At 38.5% G+C, this 27,013-nt stretch overlaps 1 protein-coding gene across 8 annotated transcripts in view; it reads left to right on the top strand.

Moving 5' to 3' along the window:
* Positions 1–18,115, top strand: part of GAB1 (GRB2 associated binding protein 1) — a 102,293-nt gene extending 84,178 nt beyond the window's left edge. For 3 of the 8 annotated variants that reach the window (XM_087735658.1, XM_087735654.1, XM_087735656.1), the window contains 5 exons: positions 10,024–10,113; positions 12,325–12,418; positions 12,771–12,894; positions 15,856–15,978; positions 16,227–18,115. In XM_087735658.1, the coding sequence (XP_087591784.1) occupies positions 10,024–10,113; positions 12,325–12,418; positions 12,771–12,894; positions 15,856–15,978; positions 16,227–16,385 (590 nt within the window). In that variant the 3' untranslated portion in view covers positions 16,386–18,115. Of the gene's footprint in view, positions 1–10,023; positions 10,114–12,324; positions 12,419–12,717; positions 12,895–15,144; positions 15,221–15,855; positions 15,979–16,226 lie in introns of those variants that run through there. The other 5 variants (XM_087735657.1, XM_087735660.1, XM_087735655.1 and 2 more) reach the window with 4 other exon arrangements.
* The last annotated feature ends 8,898 nt before the right edge of the window (positions 18,116–27,013 follow it).

The raw sequence follows: 27,013 nt of genomic DNA, 5'->3' as shown, positions 1-27,013 counted from the left end.
ACGGATTGCTGCAAAAATAGTGTTTGCCCTGCCTCCAAGTAACAATTCCTTTTTGGTAGCAATCCTTGTTACTGAGAAATACCACCATCACCTTTCACGTGAGCATTAGCTCTAGCTCAGTAATGTTTCTGTGTGGGCCAGGGAAGTTGGTTATGTTCAGTGCTAAAAATGCATTTGACAAAGAAATAACGCAGTGAAACTAGCACATAAAGAAAGAATGCACTGCTTTTTGCTGTCAAATGTATATGCTTAGAATCTCCTCTATTTTTCTTTGGTTTAAGGGCTTACTGCTTACAGGCAGTATAGTTTGACAAGGGTAGAAAATGGAGGGCTCGGTGATGGCAGTGGCCATTCTGTTGCATATAGCCAACTCTCCCCTTTGCTGTTTGTTTTGTAAACCTGAGATGAAACACATACTCAGTTACTTCTAGTTCTGCTGGCTTTGAAGAACAATGTGTCAGGCAGCAAGGATCTGGCAAGCTGTCTGTCAGCAGCGGTGACTGTAATGTGTATGTCTTCACAGCTCTGATATAAGCACCCGATGTTCTGGATAATTTGTTAAATTGTTGAAATTCTCCAAATTTTTAAGAATAGGTACAGTTATATAGAAGTAGCGACTGTGGCAGAGGACTGAGTTACAAAAAATCAGTAACATGGATAAACTAAGTGAAGGTAATAAATAGGTCTAAAATTCAGTAAAATACGTGCACATTCTTCTGAGGAGGGTACTTGCGCACCCCAGCTGTGAAAGCCTGAGGCTCCTCAATCTTCCCACCTGCAGGAGTAGCCTGGGCCAGGAGCCATGGTGAGCTATGAGATACCCTGTGTCGTCTTCCACTGGTTTCTGGAACAGCTTTGTTTTAGAAAATGGGTTAAAAAAAAAATAACAAATTTTAGAAAAATAAATATATATAGCCTTGAGATTACACTACATTTTCATGTAGTTTCATTTTTCTAGCTCACAGCTGCTTCTGTAAATGCGGGGAGCTTCCAGTACTTTCTGGAAGTCTTGAAAGTAATTTCAAAACATGGTGTTGGCTTCCTGCCCCAATAACTTGAATCAAAGCGCTTTACTATTTCTTTAGAGAAGCATACCAAAAGGTAAGTGATATATTGCTTCGGGCAAAATGGAGAACGTTTGGCCAGGTGCTTTTCTGCATTCACCTGTAATTGAATGACAAAAATAATCTCTCTTTTAATTTGTTTTTTCAGGGTGCTATTTCTTTTATTATAAAGAACCATCGTCTGTATTGATTTTGTATTTCTGCTTTTTGGCTGCTTTAGCTTGCCATGGTTGCATGTAGTCATGATGCTAAATTGGAAGCATTGTTGCTAGCAAAAGACTTCAAGCAGAAGAAATATTGCATCCATCCATGCAGTTGGGTCTTATTCTCTGAATTGTTCAAAGACAGACTGTGACCGTTCTGCCACAGAATGGTGATGTGACATTTGTTTTGACAGTCACATGTTCCTTCCTCAAAATACCATTTATCCAAGAAGGAGCAGTAGAATTAAAGGTGCCCAAATGCAGTAAGGTGAAGATTCCCTAGACAGCTAAGGCAGCAAAGAACAGCCAGGTTCTCTTCTGCTGCACCTTGTAGTTGCCCTGGGGCTCTTCAAAATATCTGAAAAGGGTTGTGATATGAGGCAGTGGATCCTGTGATCTCCACCCTGCTGACAGCTTGCAGGACTGTAGTGAACATTTCTCCACTCCGCAGGGAACCACTCTGTGTAGTAAGGCAGGTCCCGGGTGGCTGTGCTGGCAGTCCACAAGAAGGTTTTAAGGCTTGACAGAGGTCTGTGAGTCTAGACGATCTTAATCTTCAGTACAAACGTGACGTAAGTCAGACATCAAGGAAAAATGCACAGTCAAAAATAAAAGGGGTAGGGTGTGAATTGGTTTTTATAGGTCAGGAGGCAGCATTTGAGTGAGGCAGCATTTGAGAGATGAGGGGTGTCTGTGAGCCTCTGGGCATGATAATGACCCCCTCCTGCCCCATGATTTATTTCCAGATAGGGGAAATTTCCAGGGGTTGGCAGCATTTGTGATCTTAAAGCAAGACTTTAAGACCAAACAGCTACAAAATAAGGTTTACTTTTTTTTAAATACTTGTTTAGGAGCTGTCCAGAAGGACTCCTTATAGCTATGTAACTTTTAGTGTGTGTGTGTGTGTGCGCATCTCATCTGTAAAGTTCAAAGCTCTTAAGAAATATGTGCTTGCCATGTTGACTGACAAAATGTAGTTTTTCAATATCTGAATCAAGCGGTTAAGTCAATGATGGAATTGGTGATGGCGGAATTTAGTTCTTCAGAGTCTTGGTTTGATGCCCTACGTACTGTAACTTGGTAACTTCTCTTTTTTTGAGGGGCAGCGTGTCTCTGTACCAAAGTGGGTTTTTTAGGGTTCTGAAAAAGAAGTATATGAACCACAGGCATATAGGTGAATTAACAATACATGACCACGATGGAATAAAAATCAAAAGTTAAATCTCATTGATTTGAATATAGTGTAACACTGCCATTTTTGTAATGGTTGTCATCCATACTACTTAAAAAGCAGTTTGAGAGAGTTCAGTTTAGCACAGATCCTAGTTCAGGGTCATGGGGAGCTGTGCTAGAACGACACACTCGGGATCACTAAGCGAATTGCTGACAGAGGCAGTAAAGAACTTGGGATTCCCAGCTTACAACATGGTACTGGACTTCACTCCATTTGGTTTGAATAGCAATTGTATTTGCCCAAATATTGTTAGAGTTTGACTGCATTCAAGATTATTTTAAACAAGATTTTTAGTCCTAGTTTTGGATTGGATTGCACAGATTATTTTGCTGATGGCAAAAATAACCAATAGCTAGTGCAGTGCATTTTCACATTTATTTTTTTTACAAAAGGCTTATCTTTCAACAAAAATACATCAGCATTTAGTCTGAGATTCTTCCTGCAACTTGAGTCCATACAGTTGCCTTTAAAAGAGACTGCTGCTTGGCCCTGGTAATTTTCAGCCCAGCAAGTGGTAAGCTAGGATTTAGAGACAGTGAGTGATGCACACATTTCTTTTCATGCCAACAAAATACCCAGTTGCACCTTGAAAACAAACAAAAGAAACCGAGGGAGAGGGGAAAAATTCTCATGGAGTTGGGTCTTGTGATTGTTTTAAAAATGTTAAAAATTTTATCTGGTCGTTTTTTTGTAGATTTTTCTCATTTAAGATGTGACAAGACACAATTTGTGTGGTTAAACCACAAATATGTGGATTGCTTATAAAAATGTGGCTGTATCTTTGTCATGACTACTCATGAGCATCTCCCAAGCAGATTAACTCCAGGGAAAATGGGAATTTTCTTTACTTGAGAGCATAGGCCCACTTTGAAGAGGTAATTGTGTACGGAGCTTTCATGTGGCAGGAAGCATCTGCCACATCCTGGCCCCCATAGGACCCACTGTGATGCTTCTGGATGACCAGCATAATCGCCCGTTATTGTAGTGTAGTATGATGCTGTAAAAATCCCAAGCAAAGTAGGTAGTTGTTAAGGAAATTAAGAACCCTCATTAATCATGAAGTTAGTTATAAATAGCCTAGTGAACAGTTCCCTTGTTAAATATTTACGTGTTTGAGTGTCTGAGCTGGACAATGTGAACATATTGCACATCCTGATATAGCAGGAGCACCGCACCATCCTGAAATAAAACTTCAGAGAAACAGTTAAGGCATTTGTGACAACAGGAGCTGACATTTCTTTAAAAATAATAATTAAAAAGTTGGCAGCACTGCAGTGTTCTACGCTATCATGATTGTCTTGCATATTCTTAAATAAAGGATCACTTATTTTCTCAGGCTTTAGGACAAGTAGGCATGGAAAAATTGTGAATGGTGATTTTAATCAGCAGCAAGAACTGAACTGAAGATCTGTTGAAAAAGAAACTGTAATTTTCATGATGACTTTTCTGAGCAGAAGTACTGTTCATTTTGCTTTTAAGAAATCCATGTGTTTAATCCTTCCATTTACTCTTGGAAGCTACACCTCCTGTTCGTTCCATTTAGGAATTTAAAAAAATAAGATTTTTGAGGGATGTTTTGGTGCTTCCTCAGAGTTCCTAAAGCAGGTGAATACAAATTTAGTGATCTTTTTTTTTTTCCCCTCCTCCTTTTTTCCCCCCACAAGCTCCAAAGACTTCAATTTAGCTGAAAATTAGGCTTCCTACATGGCTGTACTAAATTACTTCTACAAGGCTAGTTTTTACTTAATAGCTTTAAATGAAATTTATACAGTTCCTTGCTACGATGCACCAGTCCATAATTTGCAGCTGTGATTTGGCTTACAAAACTTTGAAACAACAAATAATTTCAAGTAAAGATTTCATTTGGATGGCTGCATCACAGCTGCAAAGGAAGCTATGGTTTACTAGACATAATGGTTTTAAAAAAATTAAACATGAGTTTTCTGAAGACAAACTGCAAGACTTGCTCTGGTGCTAGCGGTGGAGATGGTAGTGTTGAACTCCAAAGATGCTAGGGAAAGCAGGAACAAGAGAACACGGGTAATAACGTCCTATTTTTTTTCTTCCCTCCCTACAATTTTTCTGTTCTTCCCTGTGTGCTTAATTGACTTTTTTTTTATAGACTTAATGTTAGGCTTGATTTTTGCAGTGAATAAGTTAAACTCTGTTAGTTCTTCCATGTGTGTTTTAAAAAAAAAAAAAAAAAGGAAAGCGATCTCAAGTAGTATCCCTTAGACTTCAGGAATCTTAATGCAGCTTTAAACTACTAATCAATAAACTCACCAGAACACAGTACTTTGGTCTTAAAACACTGTCTTTGTTATTGAATGCTTTTAGTTCATCATGCTTTGGGGGCTTTTTAAATACAGACATGTAGAGTTACTCGTGAATTAGAGCAGTCAGATACTATTTGGATGATTAATAGCTTTGGTATTCTCTGAATAGTTTTTATGGCATTTGGCAAATATTTTATGAATACCAGTGAACCTTAGCTGTCAGATACAGTTGAACTTCTTCATAATTGGCTATTTTTTCCAATTCATTCTTAATCTCTGGAGCATTCAAAGTACCAGTGCTCTGAGAGAAGTTATTTTGAGAAGATAAAGGTGTCTAAGAAAACTGGAGAGCCTCTCTTTTGATGACTGTTTTTTATATTTCATAATAGTGAAAGAATAAATTGATTTCAGTTTGTTTTTACTGTCTTGAAGAGACTGTAGTTATCGCCATCCCTGTGGTATCACTGACCAGAACTAAGCACATTATTGATATTCCTGTTTGTCACTGGATACTAGTATGGAAATGGATATGAATGTTGTATAACTAAATACATGTTTCTAATTAGAAGTACCTTGGCAGGAAATAGTCTTAATAAAAACAGAGATGAAAAAGCAAATTCAGGATATTTGTAGAGCTCTGTGCTGAAGACCATGTACTCGGGAATCGGAGTTCACTGGGGTGAGGAAGAGAAGGAAAGGGGGGGGTTATTCGGCAGGATTGAAAACCAAATAATAAACCCTGTGGGAGTAAGACTGTGAGCTTCAGCCTTGTTTTTAAGGAAAAATCTACAGTGGTTCTGAGTACTGGAATTGTTGGACCTTGGTGCAAACTTCAGTTTCCTCTAATTACAGAGGAAAAGGGGAAAGATGCATATTTTTAAATGGAAATGGGGAACTGCTGTTAGTTATGTCTCTCTGAAAGTGCTTTTGTGGATGCAGGGCACTTATGTGGCTGGTTTTGCCTCTTGCTTTCTCCTTCCTATTCCAAGTAAAGCACTGCTGTAGCATTCCTACGTCTGATCTCCTTGTCTCGTGAGGCTTAGTCCTGTTGGCCAGGAAACAGCATTAACAGATCACACATTTCTTAAATTTTATGTCACGTTAGTAGATTTACTTTAAAATTTTAAGCCCTAAATAACTGGTATTTAAATAGAGCGTTGGCCTCTTTCATGAGGATGTTTGCAATTTCCTGACGTAAAATCCCTTGCCAGCAAGCCACGGAGCGAGCAGGCAGTCAGAAAAGAAGCGTTCCTAACAGAAGTCTTGTTTAGTACTAGTGCTTCAAGGCGATAGCCTGAAAACAAATGAGGCTCTTCAGTGAGAGGCTTACATCCTCAAAACCAAAAAATGTTAGGACCCACCTACTCTGATGCAGGAATTTGCTGCAGTGGGACCCCTCCCCACCCCCCCACCCCCCAACATTATATTCCAAGTATTTTATGGAAAACAAGAAGAGAATACATTAGCCGATGGAAAAACCAAAAGGTTTTTCAGTTTGAACCGTTACTTGAAACAAAACCAAACATGTGAAATGGACTCTTCTCCTGATGACTTCTCAGACAAAGGCAGCATTGACACACACCGAAATGCCAGGAGCAGAATTCGTGCTGTCTGAGTGCACTCTAACGCTAGATCCGTAATCGCTTGTTCTGCTTGGCAGTTTTTACAAGCAGCCATTTGTTAGAAAAATAGACTTCATTAGTGATTTTTCAGCTCAGAGTGCACAGTATTCATCTGATAGAACGTGCAGAAGCTGAGCTTCTCCATCCTGGCTGTAGCACTTTGCATTTCACAGGTGGTGACTTGACTGAACAATGAAAACATCTAATTTTCACTTCTTGTTTGGTTGGTTTCACTTGCCATAATTTATTTGGGTTTTTTTCCTCTGTAGGTTTGCATTCAGTGGTGTTGCAACACAATTTATTTCCTTTTCAGTTAAAAAACAAAACAACAAAAAACCACATATATATAAAACCTATTTTTTTGTTTTTTACCCAGATTTATCTTTCCCAGAATAGGTATATAGGTTAAAAGCATTGTCTTACGTGAGTGCCTGAACATTGGATGAGGTAAATTTGGGCCTGTGGGCCTAAACCACGGGAAATGTGTTCCTCGGTATTGCTGGTGTTGGAATGCTGTTTGGAGCCAGGCGCTCCATAGAACTCCTACTGTCCTTGCACCTTCGCTAAGCTGATTTGAAGAATGGCCCTATGACACTTTATTGATTATTTCTGAATAGAATAGATGTTGGATGCCAGTCTGTTGAACGGCAGTGAGGCATTTTCTCCTCCGTATTACATTCAGCTAGGATGTGCTCTCAGAGAAAATCAGTGAGGCTACTTGGGAGCAGCACCAGGAATTTCAGTCGCAGTACTTAAGATATAAAGTTCTAAAAAAACCACGTATTTCTCGTCACAGATCTGGCTTAAGACAGTGACAGAACTGCCGATTTTTAGATAAAGAAATGGCACTTCTAATATTTCTGATGGATGTCTTTAAAATATGCCTTTTGAGGGAGTAAAGGATATTATCAAGGACTTTCTGTGCCCTAGCTTGTGTTACTTTATCTTCTTAAATGGGCAAAAACGGGGTGGAGGAATTCTGTACTACAGACACAAGTAAGTAACCTCGGCTTTGTGATTGTGACACCCCACCCCCTTTTCCTTTGCCTGGTGTCAGGTCTCTGTTGCGCAGTATAAGCTCCTCAACAGAGATTAGGCCTTTGGGCTTTTGTTTTGTAGGGAGGGGGAAAAAAAAAACCAACAGCACAAACATTTTAATTCTCTGTGACACGTTAAACTGGAGGAATTGCATTATCCTGGCTGGTTGGTAGCAGCAAGCTGTTTTGCCACCAAATTTATTTAGGTTGAACAGTCTTTCAGCAACAAGAGATGAAAGCTCAGTGAGTTTATTTTATGCTGGAACATTTTGTATGTTCTTGTCTGATGCAGAAGAGAAATATTATAGGGACCTGTACTTATTTATATAGCTCTTCTGAAAGTCTCAGAGTGGTTTATAAGTGCTAAATTAGGTATGAGGCAGGCAATTACATAATATCCACATTTTAAAAATGGGGATAATCCTAGTTCAGGAAGGTTAGCTGCACGAGACCATGTTAGCATCATTAACAAAAGTAGAAATAATGAGTCATAGCCCTGAGTTCCTGGCGCTTATCTTCTGTATTATGTGTTACAGGCACTTCAGCCTATGTTTGGCTATAAGAGCAGAGAGGTTATAAAGTACACACTGATTGAATAATTTCATTAACCGTGTTACCTCTGCTAGATTTCTCACCGTACTTACAATCCGTGCTTGTATGTCAGTGCATTGATTGGCATTTTAAATTGAGTTGTATTGGGCCAGATTTCTTTGAAATCCAATTATAAAACTGTGGAACACAAAGTTAATATGATTAGGTAATGATATTCAGCATCAAATTGTTCTAAATAAAGGTGTTTGAATTTGAACTCCTACATTTATTCAATCGATTTTAAGATCTTGGTCTTTTTATATATGCAAGCTTTTATCATAGAGTTGTAGGCAAGATACTTAAGAATATCGAATCAGCTCAGAATGAACTATGCCAACATGTTGGGTCATGCTTTTGACTTAGCTCCAGTCAACAGCATACTTCACAGAATTGCTTTTTGTGCCGCTTTACAGTCTGGATCCTTGGTCAGCATTGCCCAACTGCTTGGTCATTTCATCAGCACTTCAAGCCATTTAAGGGAGCATCTGATTTTGAAATTGGAAAAGAACTGTCTATGTGAAAACGATTTCATGTCGTTTTCTTTTTAAAGAAGTTGCTGTGCAGCACTACTAGTAAATAAATAAATTTTGTCTTACCTGCATGGTCTCTCAGAAGCACTGTGTAGAAGTTAAGATACAGTACAAAACCTTTCTGTTTACCTTTCTTGCTGTTACTTGATTATTCCCAATACTTCAGTGATAACAGTAATAGAGCACTTCACATGCAAAACCCTTGGGGTAGCGATTTGCAAACTGCTGGTGTTTGTTGCCAAGTTTATTTTTTTACAAAGCATTCTCGCTCGTTGCTGGTAGTACCAGCCCACATCTGAACCTGTGCCAGTCCTTTTCCATTTTGTGCTGTAGGGCAGCTTTCTAACATAATCAGACTTAAACTTTTCCTTTGGCTTATTGTAAAGATTTACCTTTCATATGGCTTCTTGGTGTACCACTTGAAGGCACTCACCTTTTCTAATATTAAAACTTTGTCAGATAGACTTTCATGAAGGGTTGGGGTTATTATGCATTATTGATCATATTTATTTAAAATAGTGTGACCTGAAACACTTGCAGAGTTTGGTTAAGTTGGCTAAGAAATTCCTTGTTGGGAGAGGCAGTATATTACTGCCTGTAGGGAGCTTATTGACTCTGATATTCTCTTAGTTTGTACTCTTCACCTTGTTACCAGATTCATCTAAAGTGTTATGTTGCGTTATAGCATAACATAGGGGAATGTTATGCTAATAACATGATAGCATGATAGCATAACATATTGGGGAATGATTAGTGCATCTACTGCACTTGTATATAGGTATATACAATTAAAAAAAGGTTTAGAGAATGTAATTTTATGACAGGGTCATTTGTGGTGGAGGTTGGGTTGTGCTGTGGTAGGGGAACAGTATGCTGGGAGCTTGGAAAGGAAGTTCCCCTGTGGCTGCAAGGTCGGAGCGGTGTTTTTGGTACAGACAGATATAGACCTCTGGGGAACAAGTTTAACAAACACAGTGTGGAAGAAGATTCTTGGTACTTCTCAAATGGAAGACGCACAGTGGATAGGAGTATCGCTATTTCCAAAGTAATATTTAGACTAAAGAGGATTTAATTTCTTTGAGGGTACCTCAGCTTGCATCTGAAACATGACTCTTCTCCTGTCGTGCTAGATATTCCTCAAATACGGAATTTTTTATGTAATGCAACTTGAAACCAATTAATAGTCATGATCAGTTACAATATTTGTTGATGCACTTTTTAGCTTTTTTGTACACCTTTTATGCTTGCCTCCGACAAATTACTTGCATGCAGTGTTTTCTTTGTTTCTGGTTTGGTGCTTAAGCCCTTAGTGAGAGACCTAGCTAGACTGTAAAACTCTCTTTCAGCAGCTTGCTTATGCTTGTGGCATTAACCTTTCTGCAGGGGATTGTGCTGTTTATTTACAAAATTCCATTTTCCAGTTACAAATAGAATATTATTAAGAGAGTCTTCTTTTTACCAATTAGGTCAAAGTCCTAAAATTTTAAGACCTAAACCACATGGTTTAGAGCGAACTGATTCACAAACCATAGGTGACTTTACTACAAGAAGAAAGGGTATGTACTTTAGCACTGTATGTATATGGAGCTTTGTAAAAATAAGTAAAATAAAAATTAAGAAAACTGTTATTCTAGAATAACTTTAACTCTTGTATAGTCTTTTTACTTCTATTATAATCTAAGATCATGGATGCATTTTCCTTGCCAAGCAAAAAGTTTCCTATATAAGGAATTAAAGTCTTTCTGGCTTGAACAGTGCATGGAAACATTTCCTTGACATTAACGTGGGTGTTCTGATCTCTTAAGTTTTAGCTGTTCGTACTCTGGATTTATTTTTGTCTGTTTATTCAGAAGCAAGTATATACGACTTACCTGTAAGTTGCTTAAAATAACTTTTGTTAGGCAATAACCTGAAATCAGAGTTTACCTCAGTCTCCTGCTGTTGGCTAAACACTGAAATAAAGCAAAATATTGATCCTCTGACCATTTACTAGTACAGAGATTTATTTATGCATCTTAATGAGCATTGCAATTAGTCTGATGGGCATTATTGAAGGTGCTGAGTTGGTATAGTCACAAGAAGTAGAGCAGATTACAAATAATGCTAAAAACCTCACAGAAGCGTTACTGATCATTACCTTCGGTTGTTAAAGCCCATTGCAACAGGATGAAATGTTCCTGCTCTTCTCAGTGGCCTTTGGATAGTCCTTACTCTTTCTGCTGGAGCAGCACCTTGCCCGACGATTATACCTGCCATGTAGTCTCAGGCCTTTACAGAGGACTTGAGCCAAGCTGATCATTTTTGTGTCACTCAAGCTTTAGTGTCATCTTGCCTACGCCAAGTTCGGTTCTGCCACTCTTATCTCATGTGATACCTTATACCTTGGACAGATGAGTTGTAGTTCCTCTTCTGAGTCTGTGGTGACAGCTTTTTATGAGCAAGTGGGTTGAAGTGGCAGAATTACTGGAGTAGGCTTGATATGCTCTGAGTGCGTAATAATGACTTCTTAACAGAGAAAAGGAGAAAACTATTTGGGATACGAAAGACTGATATTTATCCAGAAAATTTGAATCGTGAGTCCTTATGTTCAACATGTAAGAGAGCTGACTTTTCAATAAACTCTATCTGAAGAGTGAGTATAATGGAAGTATAACGAGTACAGTTCTGCTTTTTCCTTGTGAGACAACGACACTGACTAAGCAACTGATTTCTGTCAGTTACTCATGTGGTCACTTATGCCAGCTCTTACTCCACATGAACTGGTGCTACATGCCTGATATCTGATCTTGGTAAATCTGCTAATAAGCAGCAAACTGATGGGGGGTGAGGAGAGGAAGGGGTGTTATTACAATGACATCGCATTTTATTTTCTAAAAACAGTTTTAGGGAGGACGAAGTTGAGATTCAAACTGTGACAGCAGTTTGACTGTATGTGATTCCCGCCCCCCCCCCCTCCCCCCCGCAAGTCCTATGATAGAATAGGTGATATTTTTTTTTTTCCTAATGTTTAGGAGGGGTGAACCATACAAGCTGGAGGGAGGAATAATGCATTTCTCACTAACACTCTGTTTGTGGTTCTGTTCTGAAAATGGAATTTAAAAATGGCACCTTTTTTTAGAACAAGTTAGCTGTCATTAATGGCACAAACACGCCGCTACTCCGTTTGTCTGTTGATAAGCACCGAAGCAAGCCAAGCACCTCTTGGAATTGAACCTGGGTGTTGGCTCATCTCTCACTTTTGCAAACTTAGTCTTAGCTGCAGATTCTGCCCACACTTTGAGCTGTGAAACTTCATAAGTAAGGGCACATGTGTGCAGCGAGGGCAGAGTTTGCATATAATAATTGTCCGTGAGCCAAGAAAAGTACCCAGGGTTGGCTCTGCTGGCAGTTTAAGCTGAAACAGTCCATCAACCCCATCCTGGGCTTGTCAGTTCAGCAAGTCATCGTGGCAGAGTAAAGACAGAACATGATGCTGCCATTTTCACTCTCTTTTCAAAACAGAATTACTACATACAAGTATATCTTGCAAAGTTCCTAAATTGTGAGGTTTTTTTCTAATTGATGTTGCTTTTCAGTACCTGGAAAGATTAAAAATATAAGTTGATATATCATGGCTTTCTGAGAACTGAACAGTGTCTCCTTTTCCTAACTAGTGTTTACTATTTAAAAAATAGTATTTTTTTTTTTGTTTAGGCTTTGAAAAGCTATTAAATTTAAGTTTGTTTAGGAATGTTCTGTACTTTAAGATTGTCTTATTTCTTATATAGCAAAACCAGCTCCATTAGAAATAAAACCTCTGCCTGAATGGGAAGAATTACAAGCCCCAGTTAGATCTCCTATCACCAGAAGCTTTGCACGAGAGTAAGTTTCTTAGCTTTTCCTCATTCGGATTGTGTTCGTTGACTAGAGTGTTAATAAATATGTGTACATCTGTATTATATTTTTAGCCTGTGTAATACAAATTGAGGTTTCCTTTGGAAGTGTGTATGTATACGTGTGTGTGTATATATGCACACATGCATTGAAACAAAGTGTGTGTCCACATGAATTTTTGTTCTGTAATATTAAATATAAGGGACTGTGTATAATCAAAAAATGTGACACTAGTAAACCTGAATGAAAATTTCAGCTCTAATATGCTTATTTTTGTTGTTTACCAGGAGGTTTAAGATATTCGAGATGTATTGTTTGTAAAATAATTCCTGGTAATTAGCTCCTCCAGGTTTCCCATGTCTCCCAGACCGGATTCAGTTCATAGCACAACTTCCAGCAGTGACTCGCACGACAGTGAAGAGAATTATGTATCCATGAATCCAAATCAGTCCACTGAAGAGCCAGTATGTAAAATCTACGTCTTAACTACTCTCTTCCTGTGCAGTCCTTACTTTTAAATCATGCAAACACAAATCCTTCCACTCAACATCACTTCCTTTATGCTTCTAGATCAAAATAATAATAATAATAATAATAATAATAATAAAAAAAAAAAACCTCTGTAGAAAAACTGTAATTCTGGTAAGATTTCACTGAAGAAGTTAAGAGCATAATCATACATAAAGAGAATGGTTAGTATACATATCTATTGTACAAAACAGCTCAATACATGACTTTTTCTTTCCGCTTCCCTAGAAACTGTCTCCTCTTGTCTGTAATTGCTTGTCCTGGGCTATGCACCAGTTCAGTATTATGACATCAAGGGAAATAAACTGCCTAAAGACCTCTGAGACAGGCTTAAAAACCTTTATTAAAAGGACATCTTCCAAGAAATGTGGAAGGAACAAGGGGAAAAAAAGGATTTATATTTATTGTTTACATTCTATAAAAACTTAGCTATGTGTACTTTTATTAGGCTTCTTTCAAAAAGGATAGAAGGGGTCTTTGTGTATGGAATATATCTATTTTTTCCCCTTTGGGGGAGAATTTTCTCAGATAATAAAGTTTCAGCTATTCAGCTTGCAGTGCAGTAAGTGAAGACCTAGTTAGGAAAAGTTAATGATGCGTGCTGTGGTTTTTGTTTGGTTGAGGGGGAAGGAGAGAGAGAAAAAGAAGAACCGATAATAGTATTTTAAAGTAAGAGTAGCAGTAGACTTAGGCCTAAACTACAATGTGGTCCAGAATACCCCTAAAACACTGGAGGAAAACCTGTCTCTTTAGCTCAGCTTTTTGTTCAGTATAGCTCAATGCATTCACCACATTTTTACAGCTTGGGTTCTTAGTAGGGAATACGGCAGCATTTTTCATCTTTAAAGCATTATGAAAGACCTTCTTTGGGGAGGGCCTGTCTAGCACCTTCTTTGTTCTGTTTGCTTGTCTGCCTTCTTATATGGCATGTGCTAGCCCATTTCACTGCACCCTGGACTCTTCTCCTCTGGCAGTGCTGCTTGCTTCCCCATCCCCTGCTGCTCTGGGTACCCTCCCCAATCTCCTCCAGCCTCCCTCCCCTCCAGCTCTCCACTGCTGCCTCTGGATACTGCCCCTTAGGTCCCCCTGAGTTCTCTGCGGCAGCTCGGACTTGGTGCAAGCTCACGAAGCCTGCAGAGCATCTGCGTGTGTGCTTTGCACCGTGTCTGACCTGCCGGCAGCGCAGGCCTGCTTCCCAGGTGAAGTGCGCTTCAGCAGTGGGGAGCCAATGATGTAAAAACTTAGCCCCCCTCTTGCAAGAGGCATTGGTAAGTAATCGGTAACGTCCCATTTTATGAATGCAAGAAACGTCCCATTTTACACAAAGGTTTGGAATCACCTGTTCCTACAGTTCTGCCTGCAGCAGAATCGCAGTTCAAATTGGGGATTTCTGTTGATTCTTACAATGCCATTTCAGGGGTTTAACTTCAGTGCCAAGATGGTATAATTAATATCACAGCTCAGGTGGCCTGTCATTAATATCTTCTGCTTGCTTGCACCGTTCATTCCTTAAGGTTGTTCTACAGATTTCCTTTCATTTTCATTTACGTATATTTAAAGTTTCTGTTTTCTAATGCATATGTTCTGCCTGTCTAGTTTGTTTGAAATAACAGATTATTTTTTGTTTAAAGAGTAATAGCTTTTTTATTTATGCTGGAAACATTGATACGGAACCTGATTTTTGTATGTTAAATACGCATAAATTTGTTTAGAGAATTTGGGCAAGAAAAATTACCTTTGTCTCAGTTGTTTGTGTTTGTCCTTGTTACCACTTAATATTAAATGGGTTGGATGGTACAGATGTAATGGATAACTTCAATTTACAAAGCCCAGTCCATTAAGCTTTAACCCATAAAATATTTTACTTCCTAGACAACCTGAACGTTTCCAGATATCTCAAGGCCTTTGTTTTAAAATGAGCCAATTACCTAGATGTTTTGGAAATTTTTATTTGTTCCAATTGTATCTTAGAAAGGAGTCCATACTTTTTCATCTTTTTCTGTCATCAGCTTCGAAGCATCTTGTTTGGACATGTCATACTTCTGTTTTATTTAATAAATTCAGCAATATTCTGCTTTTTCTTTCAAGTTGCTGTCAGCCTTACCCTTCTGTCTTTCCTTCTGCCTTCCTCTTCATTTTTTGCTGACTGCTGCCCTCTGTCTTCCTTTTTTTTCTTTATCTTTTAGAGAAGAGTCCTTCTATTGTACTGTTCCTATAACACCTGTTAAGAGGGAGGGATCAGGCTGGGAGAGGACAGAGGAGGTGAGGTTGTAAAAGTCTGGGCTAATTGAAATTTAGGTATATACAATGCAACTTCAGTTCAGGCAGCCCTCCACAAATTTTCCAAAGTTTTAATCTTTTGGTCTTATCAACTGAATAATACTTTTTGATTTTCAACTTAATTGTGATGGCTTTTGAATGAAATGTAAAAGTTTCATTTGAAGTTTTGCCACTGTTGTAAGGCTGAAATTCTTGTTAAGGTATTTAACAGCAATTTAAGAAAATAAAAAAGGTTGTAATTAAGTAATGCTAAATTTGAGATGTAACGACTTCATTTAAAAAGAACAAACCACACTCCATTCTTATCTCATGATACGAAAGGGACATTAGGTGGAAGGCACAGATTGGTTTGGTGGCAACCGTAAATTTGGGGGGTTGGTTTTGGGTTCCCCACCCCCCCACCCCCCCCTTGACTTTAGACTCTGTCCCAATTTTGACTTAGAATATATCCCCTTGTTATACAATGTCAATAAAATTTGCATGGTTTAACTGATTGTAAGAGCTCTCAGTCAGTTCTTTAACCTTTAATATTTTGGCAGTTTATAATAAGCATATTTGATAATACGGAGCATTAGCGTATACATTTGTAGCTGAAGTTACTTATATTATAATTTCAGAATTTGTTTGGAAGCAACAGTCTTGATGGGGGAAGCAGCCCTATGGTAAAACCTAAAGGAGATAAACAAGTAGAATATTTAGATCTGGACCTAGATTCCGGAAAATCTACCCCACCTCGTAAGGTAAGCAGATCTTGAGCTCTTGCATTTCTGCCATCGAGAGTTTAAAATTTCTTCACAAGTAGTTGCTGGGAAAGAGGGAGCCTCCAGCAAGATCATCTTAACTAGTTTGTCAAATGGTCAATCAGAGAGGCTATGTTGGACCTTTCAGAGAAACCTGTGCTTGTTCTCTATCTGTTTAGGATATCTACTTACTTTTTGTTGTTAATTTATTTTAACATATGTTTTTCGCTCTCCTTTGCCTTTCCTAGAAAAAGAGCAGTGGTTCAGGCAGCAGCGTGGCAGATGAAAGAGTTGATTACGTTGTGGTTGACCAGCAGAAAACGCTAGCACTGAAGAGCACACGAGAGGCATGGACTGATGGGAGACAGTCTACAGAATCTGAAACACCTACAAAAAGCGTGAAATGAAAATACTGCTTGTTCTTCAAAGAACAGAAAGGAGTGAATTTTGAAGAATTACAGAACCACAATGGCAGTGTTGTTCGACTGTACAGTACCTGATTCACTGGTGTGTGACTAGGTTCTTGACTGAATAGGATGGAAGCCAAAGGACACTTCGAATATATCAAAGGAATTTTAAGATCGTAAATTGGCTCTGTGGTCTCTGGAAAAATTGCAACCTGTAAATAACGTGTAAAATAGTATCGCTTAGCTTTCAGAAAACCTTTTGTTCTGTAGTTAACACATTTGTAGTATTACTATGTTTATGCACTTTTTCAGTTACAATGTTGGTTCAGGTATTGCCAGTTAGTGTACCTTAATGCCTAATTCATCTGGAGAATTTTTTTTTTCCTTACACTACTATTCCTTACGTTTTTAGGTTAATTAAGCTACATGTAGATACGGAAATTAATATTTGAACTTCATTTTAACAACTTAAAATTGATTTTGCGGAAATACTTTCACAATTGAATAATCTACTTGAAATGCCAAGAGATGACCGTTAGTTACATACTTGTTTATATTTAATACATGCAAGGTTATTTGGAAGTCTACAGGTTACCTTCCTAACAAAAATTGCTGTGAGTTAATAATAATGAACTGTACTGGGTTTAGACCTACAATCCTGGCTTATATGTTAGTTGTTAGTGGTGGAACTTCTATTGTATTTTATTAATGACAGTGTTCTGTGTTCAATGAGTGAAGATTCTGCAGGGTGGGATCTTACACTTTTAAAGACTGAATAATTAAATATCAAGTAAGCCTGCAAACCACTGATGGCATGCAGTAATATTGTGATCTCACACTTATTAACAAGGAATAACCTTTATATTATTTACAGAAGGTAGAGTATATAAATCAGGTACGTTCCAAGCACTATTGTGCTAATACACTGATCAGGTTTAGACAATGAGCTTTAGTTTTGTACTCTTTAGAAGTTCTAATGTCAGTTTTCAGTTCAAGATTAATGGGACAGTTTGACATTCACTGTTTGTAGTACTAGCAAAATACTGTGATTTTGAATTAGACATTAATTCAAATGGAAATACTACGTTTTGACACCATAGTGCCCTTCTTATGATCTCTATTTTACTTTAATCTCCTGCTTGGCCTTATATTTAAATCCCTATGCAACTGGTATTTTATATCTCTGTTTTTAAAAATTAGATAATATACTTCAATGATCCCCTTGTAAACCACTTGTTGCTCTTTCCTGGTACAGGATTTTAAGCTCTGTATACTGTGATCCTTTATTTTACTATGCCAGTTCCAAATAATAATCTGCCTTGGTTTAGAAACATTTTTTTGTTATTTGGAAGAAGATAGAGTTCTTTAAATACGTGAATGAGTTAGGTCTAGATAGAAAACTTACTAACACTTTTGTTTTTACACAAACACCCTCAAGTAAGTGGTTGGTTTTATTTTCCTGCCCAATTGTTTTATTTTGTCCAGATCATTTAAAAGTCGAGCATAGAGCTGTGTTGTTTCTGACATGTTGGCCTTAGTACTGTGCCTAATCTACCATTGGTTGTTTCTCTCCCCTCACAGCCACAATCTACAGTATGTAAATTACCTTATTCTTAACAGAAGTTCTTTTTAAATTAGTAATATTTTGATGCTTTGAATGTTCATTTTAAAAAAGAAACTAAACACAATGCATTTTGAGGTGAATTTTAAATAAATCAAATTGTTCAGTTTTGATGTGTAAATTCTGTCCTGTGCAACAGCAAACTGATGTTAATGCGTCTGTGAAGGTGCCTATATACCAACCACACTTTTTCAAAATTGTAGATTACCTCTTAGTGCCTCTCAAAAAAATGTACAGCTGAAACGATTTTAAAAATGGATCTCTGATTTAAAACCCTGAGCCAAGCAGCTAAATAATCTGAATTCCCAGTCGTCTGGGAGCGAGAAGAAGTGATATGAGCCAGGGGACCTTGATGGCTCAATCAAAAGTAGTTCAAATCCATAAAGATTCTGGAGCTGTAGCTCAACTCTGCTTTGATGGTCTTCCCATCCAATAATAAACTCTTCTTCACTGATGCTACAGTTGAAGCACCCATAGGCATGGCGAGTACTTGGTAACTAACGTAATGACAGTTTTGGTTTAGGACCCTAGCTTTAAGCATTTTATTGGTGCAATGATAGCAGCGCATCTCCGCTGCTGAGATGCCTGTAATTCATTAACAGATGTGGGTGGATAATCACTTGGCTGTTTACCCTACATACTTGGTTTGGTGCTTGCCACTGGGGAGAAGAATCATACTGTGGACTCTCATGCGTGCACCTGAGGAGTAAGGTGATCTTGGAATATTTCAAACTCAGGTTTCTTTATTCTCTCAATAGATGGGAGAATTTGAGGGAGAAGGTTTGAAACGGCTGCTTATCTTTTACCTATCCCTAACCCATCTGTCCTTGAAACATTTACCAACTACACAACTATGTATTATTTTTAAAACTCTTTAGGGTTTTGTAATCGAGCAGTGATACTTATATTTAGATATCTATACTATTTTTTCTGTTGTTGTGTGCATCTCTAATAATGAAGTATAAATGCCTAAAAGAATCGGTTTCCTAGGCTGGCCTCTCTTGTTGAGGTAGTGATACAAGGTGGTTTTGCTCTACATTTGCTGATATCAGTCCTTGGTTTACAGATTACACACACTTGTTCTTCATTTGAAATTTGGCAGCATTCACAATGTTAATTGTTATTATGATTGAGAATCCACTCTTAATTTCTAGGCTTTTTCCCCTTCCTTTTGTTAAGGAAAACAGCAGCTTTCAGCCTGTATAAACAGTATAATGATGTCTTAAGTAATAGTCTAAAATTTCTCTTTAATTAGATTTCTAAGCAGTTTTCTCCCCCTGATTCCAGTAATGTATTTTCTCTGCTTGTTGTCCAAAGGACGTTCAGAATCGGAGACCTGATAGTAACTCTGGATGATACATCTCATTTTTTACCTATAAAGCTAGTATGGGGCTTCATGCTGTAGGTCTGCCTGAGCTCTTGGGTAGGCTCAGGATGTGAATATTAAACTGAAAATGTGAATCCAAAAATTGTAGGTGGTAGACAGAAAGCTAGCCTGTTGTTGGCCTTGTGTAACTTCCAGTTACTAGCTCTGTGAGGACACTCTAGTTAGAGGGATGGGTGCCGGTGGAAACTCCAGTAGATACTGGTGCAGCAGTTTGCGAGTGGTGTTTGTCAAGTATTCTTCTTCAAAGGGGTAAGTTCTTGTTTCGCTAAAACAATACCTTACCAGTTGTGGATATAGTTTTCATTGCTGTGTGTGTCATAAACGAGTCATTTTAAACGGCAAATATGTGTGTGTAATAGGTCTTTACAAACGCACGAAATCTTGCTCACAAAAGTCAAAAGAAAAGCTTAGTGCCTTGTGCACTAAGATTGACTAAAGATGGTTTGGTATCACTTTATGCTATAATCTGAGCAATGTGTTATCTGGTAAGTACTAATGGCCACACTTCTAAACACTGTGACATAATCACTATTACCTCATAAAGTGCAGGTGCAAACACACAGCTGTTCTGCTAAAAATTTGTAAAGTGAATATTGAAAAAGATGAAAAGATAATTAGTCTCTTTTACTGAGATTTGTATTTGTTTAAAAAAAAAATTAACAATCCATTCACGTAGGGCAGTTGTGACATAGTGCCACACATAGGACGTACAGACAAATTACAGTCTTGCTGTTTTAATTAAGTAATTTAGAAGTTGCCACTCCACGTAGCTAAATAGGGAGTGATGGGCAGGTCTATTAGCTTTCACATTGCACTATGAGCAAAGCAAGATTTTTATCATAGTGAAATTTAAGCTTAGCTATTACTGACTGCAGCAGTGAATTTATATATATATGTGTGTGTGTGTGTATAGTAATCTTGCAAAACTACTTTGGAAACCTTCCGGCCCTGGACAAACCTTCCATTCCCTCCTTTACTATAGAAGTTTGTGTCATGAAAAGCCAAAGAATATTTATTTGCTCAAGAAAAAGGTGTACTGCCGTACAATATCACTGTGCAATTTTAGAAAGCAATAATATCACTTAATCTGTTTGGGTATTTTACACCTATAGCTCTTAAGAAGCTGAGCACTATCCACAGGTGAACTTAAATTTGGAAATTATCCTCTGTATTTCTTGCATCTGCTCTTGGTCTCTGTGTATTGCACCAAACACCACTTTCTTAAGGTTCATTTCTTGTTGTCTGTCTTATTACATGGGAATACTAACGTGGTCCATGACCACAAAAAAGTGTTTGTCCAGCAATTAGTGTAATAAATGTTCCACAAAAACATTGTATTGGTTGGGTGTAGATGAACCAAATACCAAGTTGTGAGGTTTTTCTTTGGCTTTTTGTTTTAAGTGAAGAAGCAGTTTGGGTGTGGGTCTCAACCTGATGAGGTGCAGAATGGGACAAAAAGAAAAGGTGCTTGAGATGGTTATGAACAATGTCTTTGACATAAAAAGTTTCCCAGTATACGCTCATGGCTCAGCATCCTTGATGTTAATTTTCAGTAACAAAAGAGGGAGAATAGCAGGTATTGGATGCATGACTAGTTGAAAGGCTTTTGCCAACTTGTCGTTGGATAAACAGAGCTAGACTGTTCTGATGCCAGTGGTTTTCTTTTTAGATGGTCTTTAAAAGAAATTTCCCGTTTTATTTGAAGGGACGATGTATGTTTGCTTCAACTTTTTGATAAGAAACAAGTTAGCCGAAGTATACAGTTGTGTAATCTGCAGTGCACACACGCAACTTAAGAAACACTAAATATTTTGGTAAAACCAACTTGCAAAATAACTAGCTTGCTGTGATGCCAAATTTAGTAAGCCAGTAGAATTGTTTTTCAGTTTCTAAACCACAAGGCATGGGCCGATGCCTTTTACTTCTGTGTTTAAAAACAAAAAGTAAATGTTAGGAAAAACTTAGGAATTTTTGAAATATTCTTGTTTACTATGGTAAAATGGAACAGAAAAAAATCCCATATGGTTTAGAACATAAAATACAAAGTTGTTAAAATGGAGACTCTCAACATTTTCTTGCAGTTACAAAATCAGCATTTGTAGTAATCATCGTGAATTCACTCTTGAGATTCTTACAGGATCCATCATTGTTGCCAAGCCTTTTCCTGGTAAGTTATATCTGCAATGAAACAATAAGAAAAATGTGTCACATCAATTTTGACAAAGGCCAATCCTACTATTATAATAAGATTATATTAAATTAAATGCTGTTTGAGGTTCTTTTTGGCTGGTGCTGGGTGCTAGTGTGTTTGTGTGTGGCTTGCACAGGGTACCCAGATGACTTGACTGCACTTTGGGAGAGGGTGTGGAAACCCAGTTTTCTGAAGATATTTAAAAGGTGCAATGCAAAGCAGAACCAGGCTTAGTATTCCTTTTAGAATCGACTGAGCACTTTTAAGTAGGAAATAAAATGCTTTTGATTTGGAAAAATAAAAGGCTTACAGTAGGGCATCTCGGTATTTTATTCAAGTTTAGCTGTAGACATTGCAGGAGAGTTGAGCTGTTCTTCAGCTAGCTGTAACTAGTTAGTGACTAGCTGTATAACCTCACAGTGCCACTAGATGCCCAAGGAACACCACTTAAAGCTTCAGGTAAAGTGTAAGTATTATATAGTATATATAATACATATGAAAGTATAAAGTATTTCTATTTTAAAATCCTGTTTACAGAAAATATGCTGGTATCTGGAAAGCTGATCGTTGGTACTGAATGTGAGCAAACACAACTGGGCAGCTGAAAGTTGCCTTTAAAGTTAAAGTATTAAGAAAACCCTTTTTCAGATTTATCCCTATCTTTCAGTGAAGTCCAGGTTTATATCCAACTTCTTAAAATCCTTTTAGCTGTAAGAATGTCTGCACCAGAAGGAAGTCAGGTGGCTTAACTGGAGTGCCAGTGTATGGGGGAAGTGACTGTTGCAAGGCAGCCTCTTTGCTTGCATTGTCTCGCTGTGGTTGCCGTGCCATACGGCGAGAAGTGGACTTCACGAGGGTGAGAAGACACGGTCAGGGAAGAACCTGACCACAGAGGGAGGGAAATCTGGAGTTTTGAAACAGGAAGGATCTGTGTGTGTAATGAAATTGTGCGTGCATATTATTTTCTACAGAAAAATGTATTTTACATATAAAAAACCCCGTATTTTTGCATTTGGTTGAGCCTTTTCAGGCACAGCAGCATGCAAGTAAAACGTAAAAGTGTGTTAACTATTCTTGGTTTCTTCTGTGAGAGTGCTGCTTTTTACAGAATCTCCATTCTTCAATGATTTCTGTAACAAGTATCAGCAGTTGTCACTGGATGGCTTTTTTGCATGGGTAAATTTTATTGATCAAATGGCTTGTTTTAAATTGGACACAAGCAGAGTCTCACATGCTATGTGGATGTGTTGCTGATACCAAATTTTCACTGGTTTGTGGCTGTGCAAAATGTGAAAGATTTCTGGTCTCCATGTGTCGCTATTTTTGTAGTCTGCTTTTTGAAGATAGACCTAAAACATAGTAGGCTTACAAACGTTCCTTACAGTTTTAAGCACTGCAGATGATCTCAATGCTGTTGACATTGTATGAAACATTAATTTTGCTAGGATGGTCACACTGTAGTTTGAATAACTTCAATGTCATCTTCACAGTACTCAATGTAAAGAGCCTATGGATAGATATTTATACACTTACATGTGGTAAACTCTAAAACATTGTTTCCATTGCATTAAGGAATCTACTGAAATTAATGTATAATATCCTTTGCGTGTGGGGGTTTTTTTGTTTGGTTGGGGTTTTTTTGTTGTTTTTTTTTCTTGTTTTTTTTTTTTTTTACATTGAAAATCAATGTTACAACAAAGCTGCACCTTTGCTGATGGGCAAAGAGTAGTTTTGGTTTGTTTGTTTGTTTTTTTAACAAACAGCATGATTTTGATGGCTCGGCTTTGACTGCTGGCGCTGTGTGTATGTATGTATCACCTGTTACCTGCAGCACCGTTAATCTGAGACTGGAATAAAAGTGATTGTGACAGAAGAGTGATGGCTTTGAAATAGGCCTAATTATATTTAGCTTTGGATGGGATAGTCACGCTCAACATCAGTGTTGTGACACGCTAGAAAAATTGTCACTATCTAGTCTCTTTTGTATAGTATTTTACTTTTGCATTTTATATGAAACTTTAAAAAACAACACAAAACCCCCGACGATCTGAATGCAAACGAGGCTCTCTCCCCTCTCCTACCTTCTTGAATCCAAATGACTGCCGTATGTCTGATGGTGTGACCGCAAACAGCTCTATTTCATTCCTTTCATTTCCCAACCTTTGGGAAGATTTACAGTGTTGATACATGTACAGCAATGCACATTAGCATAATTGCTGCACAGCTAATAGTATCATTTAGAGTTGCTCTTACTTGTGGTGTTTCAATTTCTTATTGAACAAGAAGTCATCTAAAGAATATTAAAGTTATGATTACACAACTGAGCAACAAAATTGAAAGACATCACCTGAGAGATTTGACAAAAAACTGTAATTAAACTGTTCTTTACTAACTTCATAAGCATGTTAATAATTAGTTGTCTCTACAGTTTAGTACTGGCTGAGGGAGGATTTTTTTGCCTTATTGTGTATGTGACCATATGTTGGTGTTCAGCATATTAGTAACCCCTGTCATGAGCTGCTTTATGCCACTGGTTGCTTTTAATTTAAGGTCTCCATATTCAGGCTCTGTATGGACTGTTATGATTTTGTGTGTTCATGAGCATCTTCATGTTAACTTGGAAAGCCCTCTTTCCTGTTTTGGCTGGGCTTTTTTGTTTGGTTTTGGTTTGGTTTTTGGTTCTGGTGTGGTTTTTTGGTGGGTTTTTTTGGTGGTGTTTGGTTTTTTTTTTTTCTCCCCCAAAGTCTTCTGCTCTGCTTGCAGCACTTCAAGAAATTCAGAACCTTTGCTCTTACTTTCCACTTTTGACAAGAGGGTTTTTTTTTTTGTTTGGTTTGGGTATTTTGGTTTTGGTTTCGTTTTTTTTTTTATTTATTTTTATTTTTATGCCTGCTCTCTGTACTTCTCAGAAGTCTAATAGTTTGCTTTATTTTTGCCTCTAGCTCAGCCTTTTCCTCTGAGCATGGCAGAGATTTCGGTAACTCTTTCTGCTGTTTCACAGCATGGTTCTCTTCACTTGGAAATAGCTTGTCCAAAATTCTGATGTAGGTGTGGACTCCTAGTGATATTGCTCTCTTGCAGTGATACAGGGTCCATGGCAACTTCAAGTGAGCAATACTGAATAATGAAATAATGGATGGATTAGAGCTAGAGTTAGGATTTTTGGTGAGAAGTGAGTCATCTGTTCAGAAGCATTTGGGTCTATAAAACTGTATCATCTCATTACTATCCTCTTAGGGTTATGCAAAAAATACTCATATGATATTGCAGGCTGTATACAACTGTGAGACTAATTTTTTTCTTTTTTCCCCTGCCTCTGATGTAGAGAGAGAAAAAAAAAATCCTGTTTCTATTGTGGGATTCAGGTTTTGGCTAGGAATATTTTTTGATAATGTTTCACCTTTTGTGAATGAAATATTTGGGGCTGGTATTTTTGTGCATATTAACTTCGAAATTTAAGCAAAAAATATTCTATCTCTATGGTAAAGGCAGAGTTTCTCAGAAGTAAGGGAAGTGGAGAAGCTAAAGCAGTAGCCAGGAAGAGAAGAGAAACAATTTTGAAGTAGAGATGAATGATATTAAATTAATATTTCCTGATACCAGGCATACAAGTATCTCAACACCACCCACTGAGATGGTGGTGTTTTATTTTGCTGGCCGGCCAAGAATCAATGAGTTTTGGATGGAGGTGATGCTTTTCTCTCTTCTCCCCTTACTAACTTTTCTCACCTTCTCCACTGAACCAGTATGATCTTACCTGGCGATTTTAGTCTGATTATAAAAGGTGGTGTTGAAGGTGCTGAAACATTGTCACCTCTCTTCCCAAATGCCCGACTCCTTCCCAAAGACCTGCTACCCCACTTTTCTTCACCAGTGTTCCTCCATGTGTGGTTTCATTTGAGTGCTTTGCAGACACCACGCAGACAGCACTGCATTATCTGAAGCAACTCTAGAAGAGGAGAGGGAGTAGAAGCTGAGGCAGAGCACGTTAAAACTGGACACGAGACTATGCTTGAATAGTGTAGGTGGCTAAATTAATACAATTTCATATAATTTGCTACTGCATATATTTAAAAGTTAAAGCTGTCTGCCTGAATGCAGGGAAAAGCCTTCAGCAAAGCTCAGGGACTGAGTTTTCATCTGCGATAAGAGATGGCAGCACACAGTGGGAAAATATGTCTGTAAATTTGTTAGTAGTTGAGAAATTCTATTCTAGGGAAACTGAGATTTTCTGGGAAGTTATTCTTCTGAGTAGTTTTGGCAGAAATGAAGTGACACAATCTTTTGGAAATGTCAAAGCCAATAATTTTAACTTCAAAAAAATTTAAAAGATGTCTGTAATAAAAACCAATGGAATGAAGAGTTGTAATAATCGTTGTGGAGAAGGTCCCTGTTTAGCTGCTACCTTCATGGTTACAATAGTTTCTCAGGATGTAGGAGACAGCTTCACAAACCTGTGGAGTACACTCACTGGCTTAAATTTACCTTCCTGTTCCGTCTCATCCATTTTGTGCACTGTAGGGTTCTTCTGGGATGTGCGCTCTGGTAGGTGGTACCTGGCAGGGCAAGCGGGGGTGATCCGTCAGGAGCACTCCTCGCCTGAGCAAGGGTAATGCAAATGTCGATGTCTTCAGTTGTGTTCGACGGCAGGGGTCCGCAGCCCGTGGTGGCTTCAGGCCCGGAGCAGACACTGTGTTTTACTCAGTTGGTCTGTAAAACCGTACTTCTATACCTACGAACTTTGGCTGTCCCTAAAGCGAGGGAAGGGGACCTGAACAGTTAGCTCAGGCAACCATTTTGGCAAATGTTCGAGTCTTGTCATTCACAATTCCCTCTCTACTGCTGGAGATGTTGTTAGATTGACCTGAAAAAAAAGCACTTTACTGAGACCTGCTATTTCATAGCATTGGTGTCCTCCTTGCATTTTATTTTGATGAGGCTACAAATTACATTTGAGTAGCAAGACTTAATTATCTTGTCTGGATAGTAGCGTTGTGATGGTAGTTAACTTCAAATGTTAAGAGCAAGAGCGACTGGCTTCCTGATACATGCTAAATGCTGTAACAAGGAACCTCTGCAGTCACTGGACCAATTTTCAACAAAGCTGCCTTAGTAGGAGTGTTACTGTAAAACGCATCCCGCTCATCTGCTTCAATACAAAACGCTGCCGCTCGAACGAGCCAAGGCCGGTGCCCGTAGCCCCGTGGCCGGGCCGAAGCCTGCAGCCCCGCCTCGCTTCCTCAGCCTCCCGACGGCTGCTGCCGCGGCCCGCGCCGCGGGGCACCGCTCAGGGGCAGAAGGCGACGGGGCTTTTCGAACCTCCCCGGCAGTTGAGCGGCCCCAACGCCCCGCCGGCGGCCGTTGCGCGGGGGCGGGGGGCCGTGACGTCACAGCGGCGGCGGCGGGCGTTGCGAGGGCGCCTCCACTCA

This window comes from Nipponia nippon, unplaced genomic scaffold, assembly GCF_047370975.1.
Source record: "Nipponia nippon isolate SJK-2023a ecotype South Korea unplaced genomic scaffold, ASM4737097v1 scaffold_6, whole genome shotgun sequence".
Taxonomy (NCBI): Eukaryota; Metazoa; Chordata; class Aves; order Pelecaniformes; family Threskiornithidae; genus Nipponia; species Nipponia nippon.
This window is presented reverse-complemented; position numbering and strand designations above follow the sequence as displayed.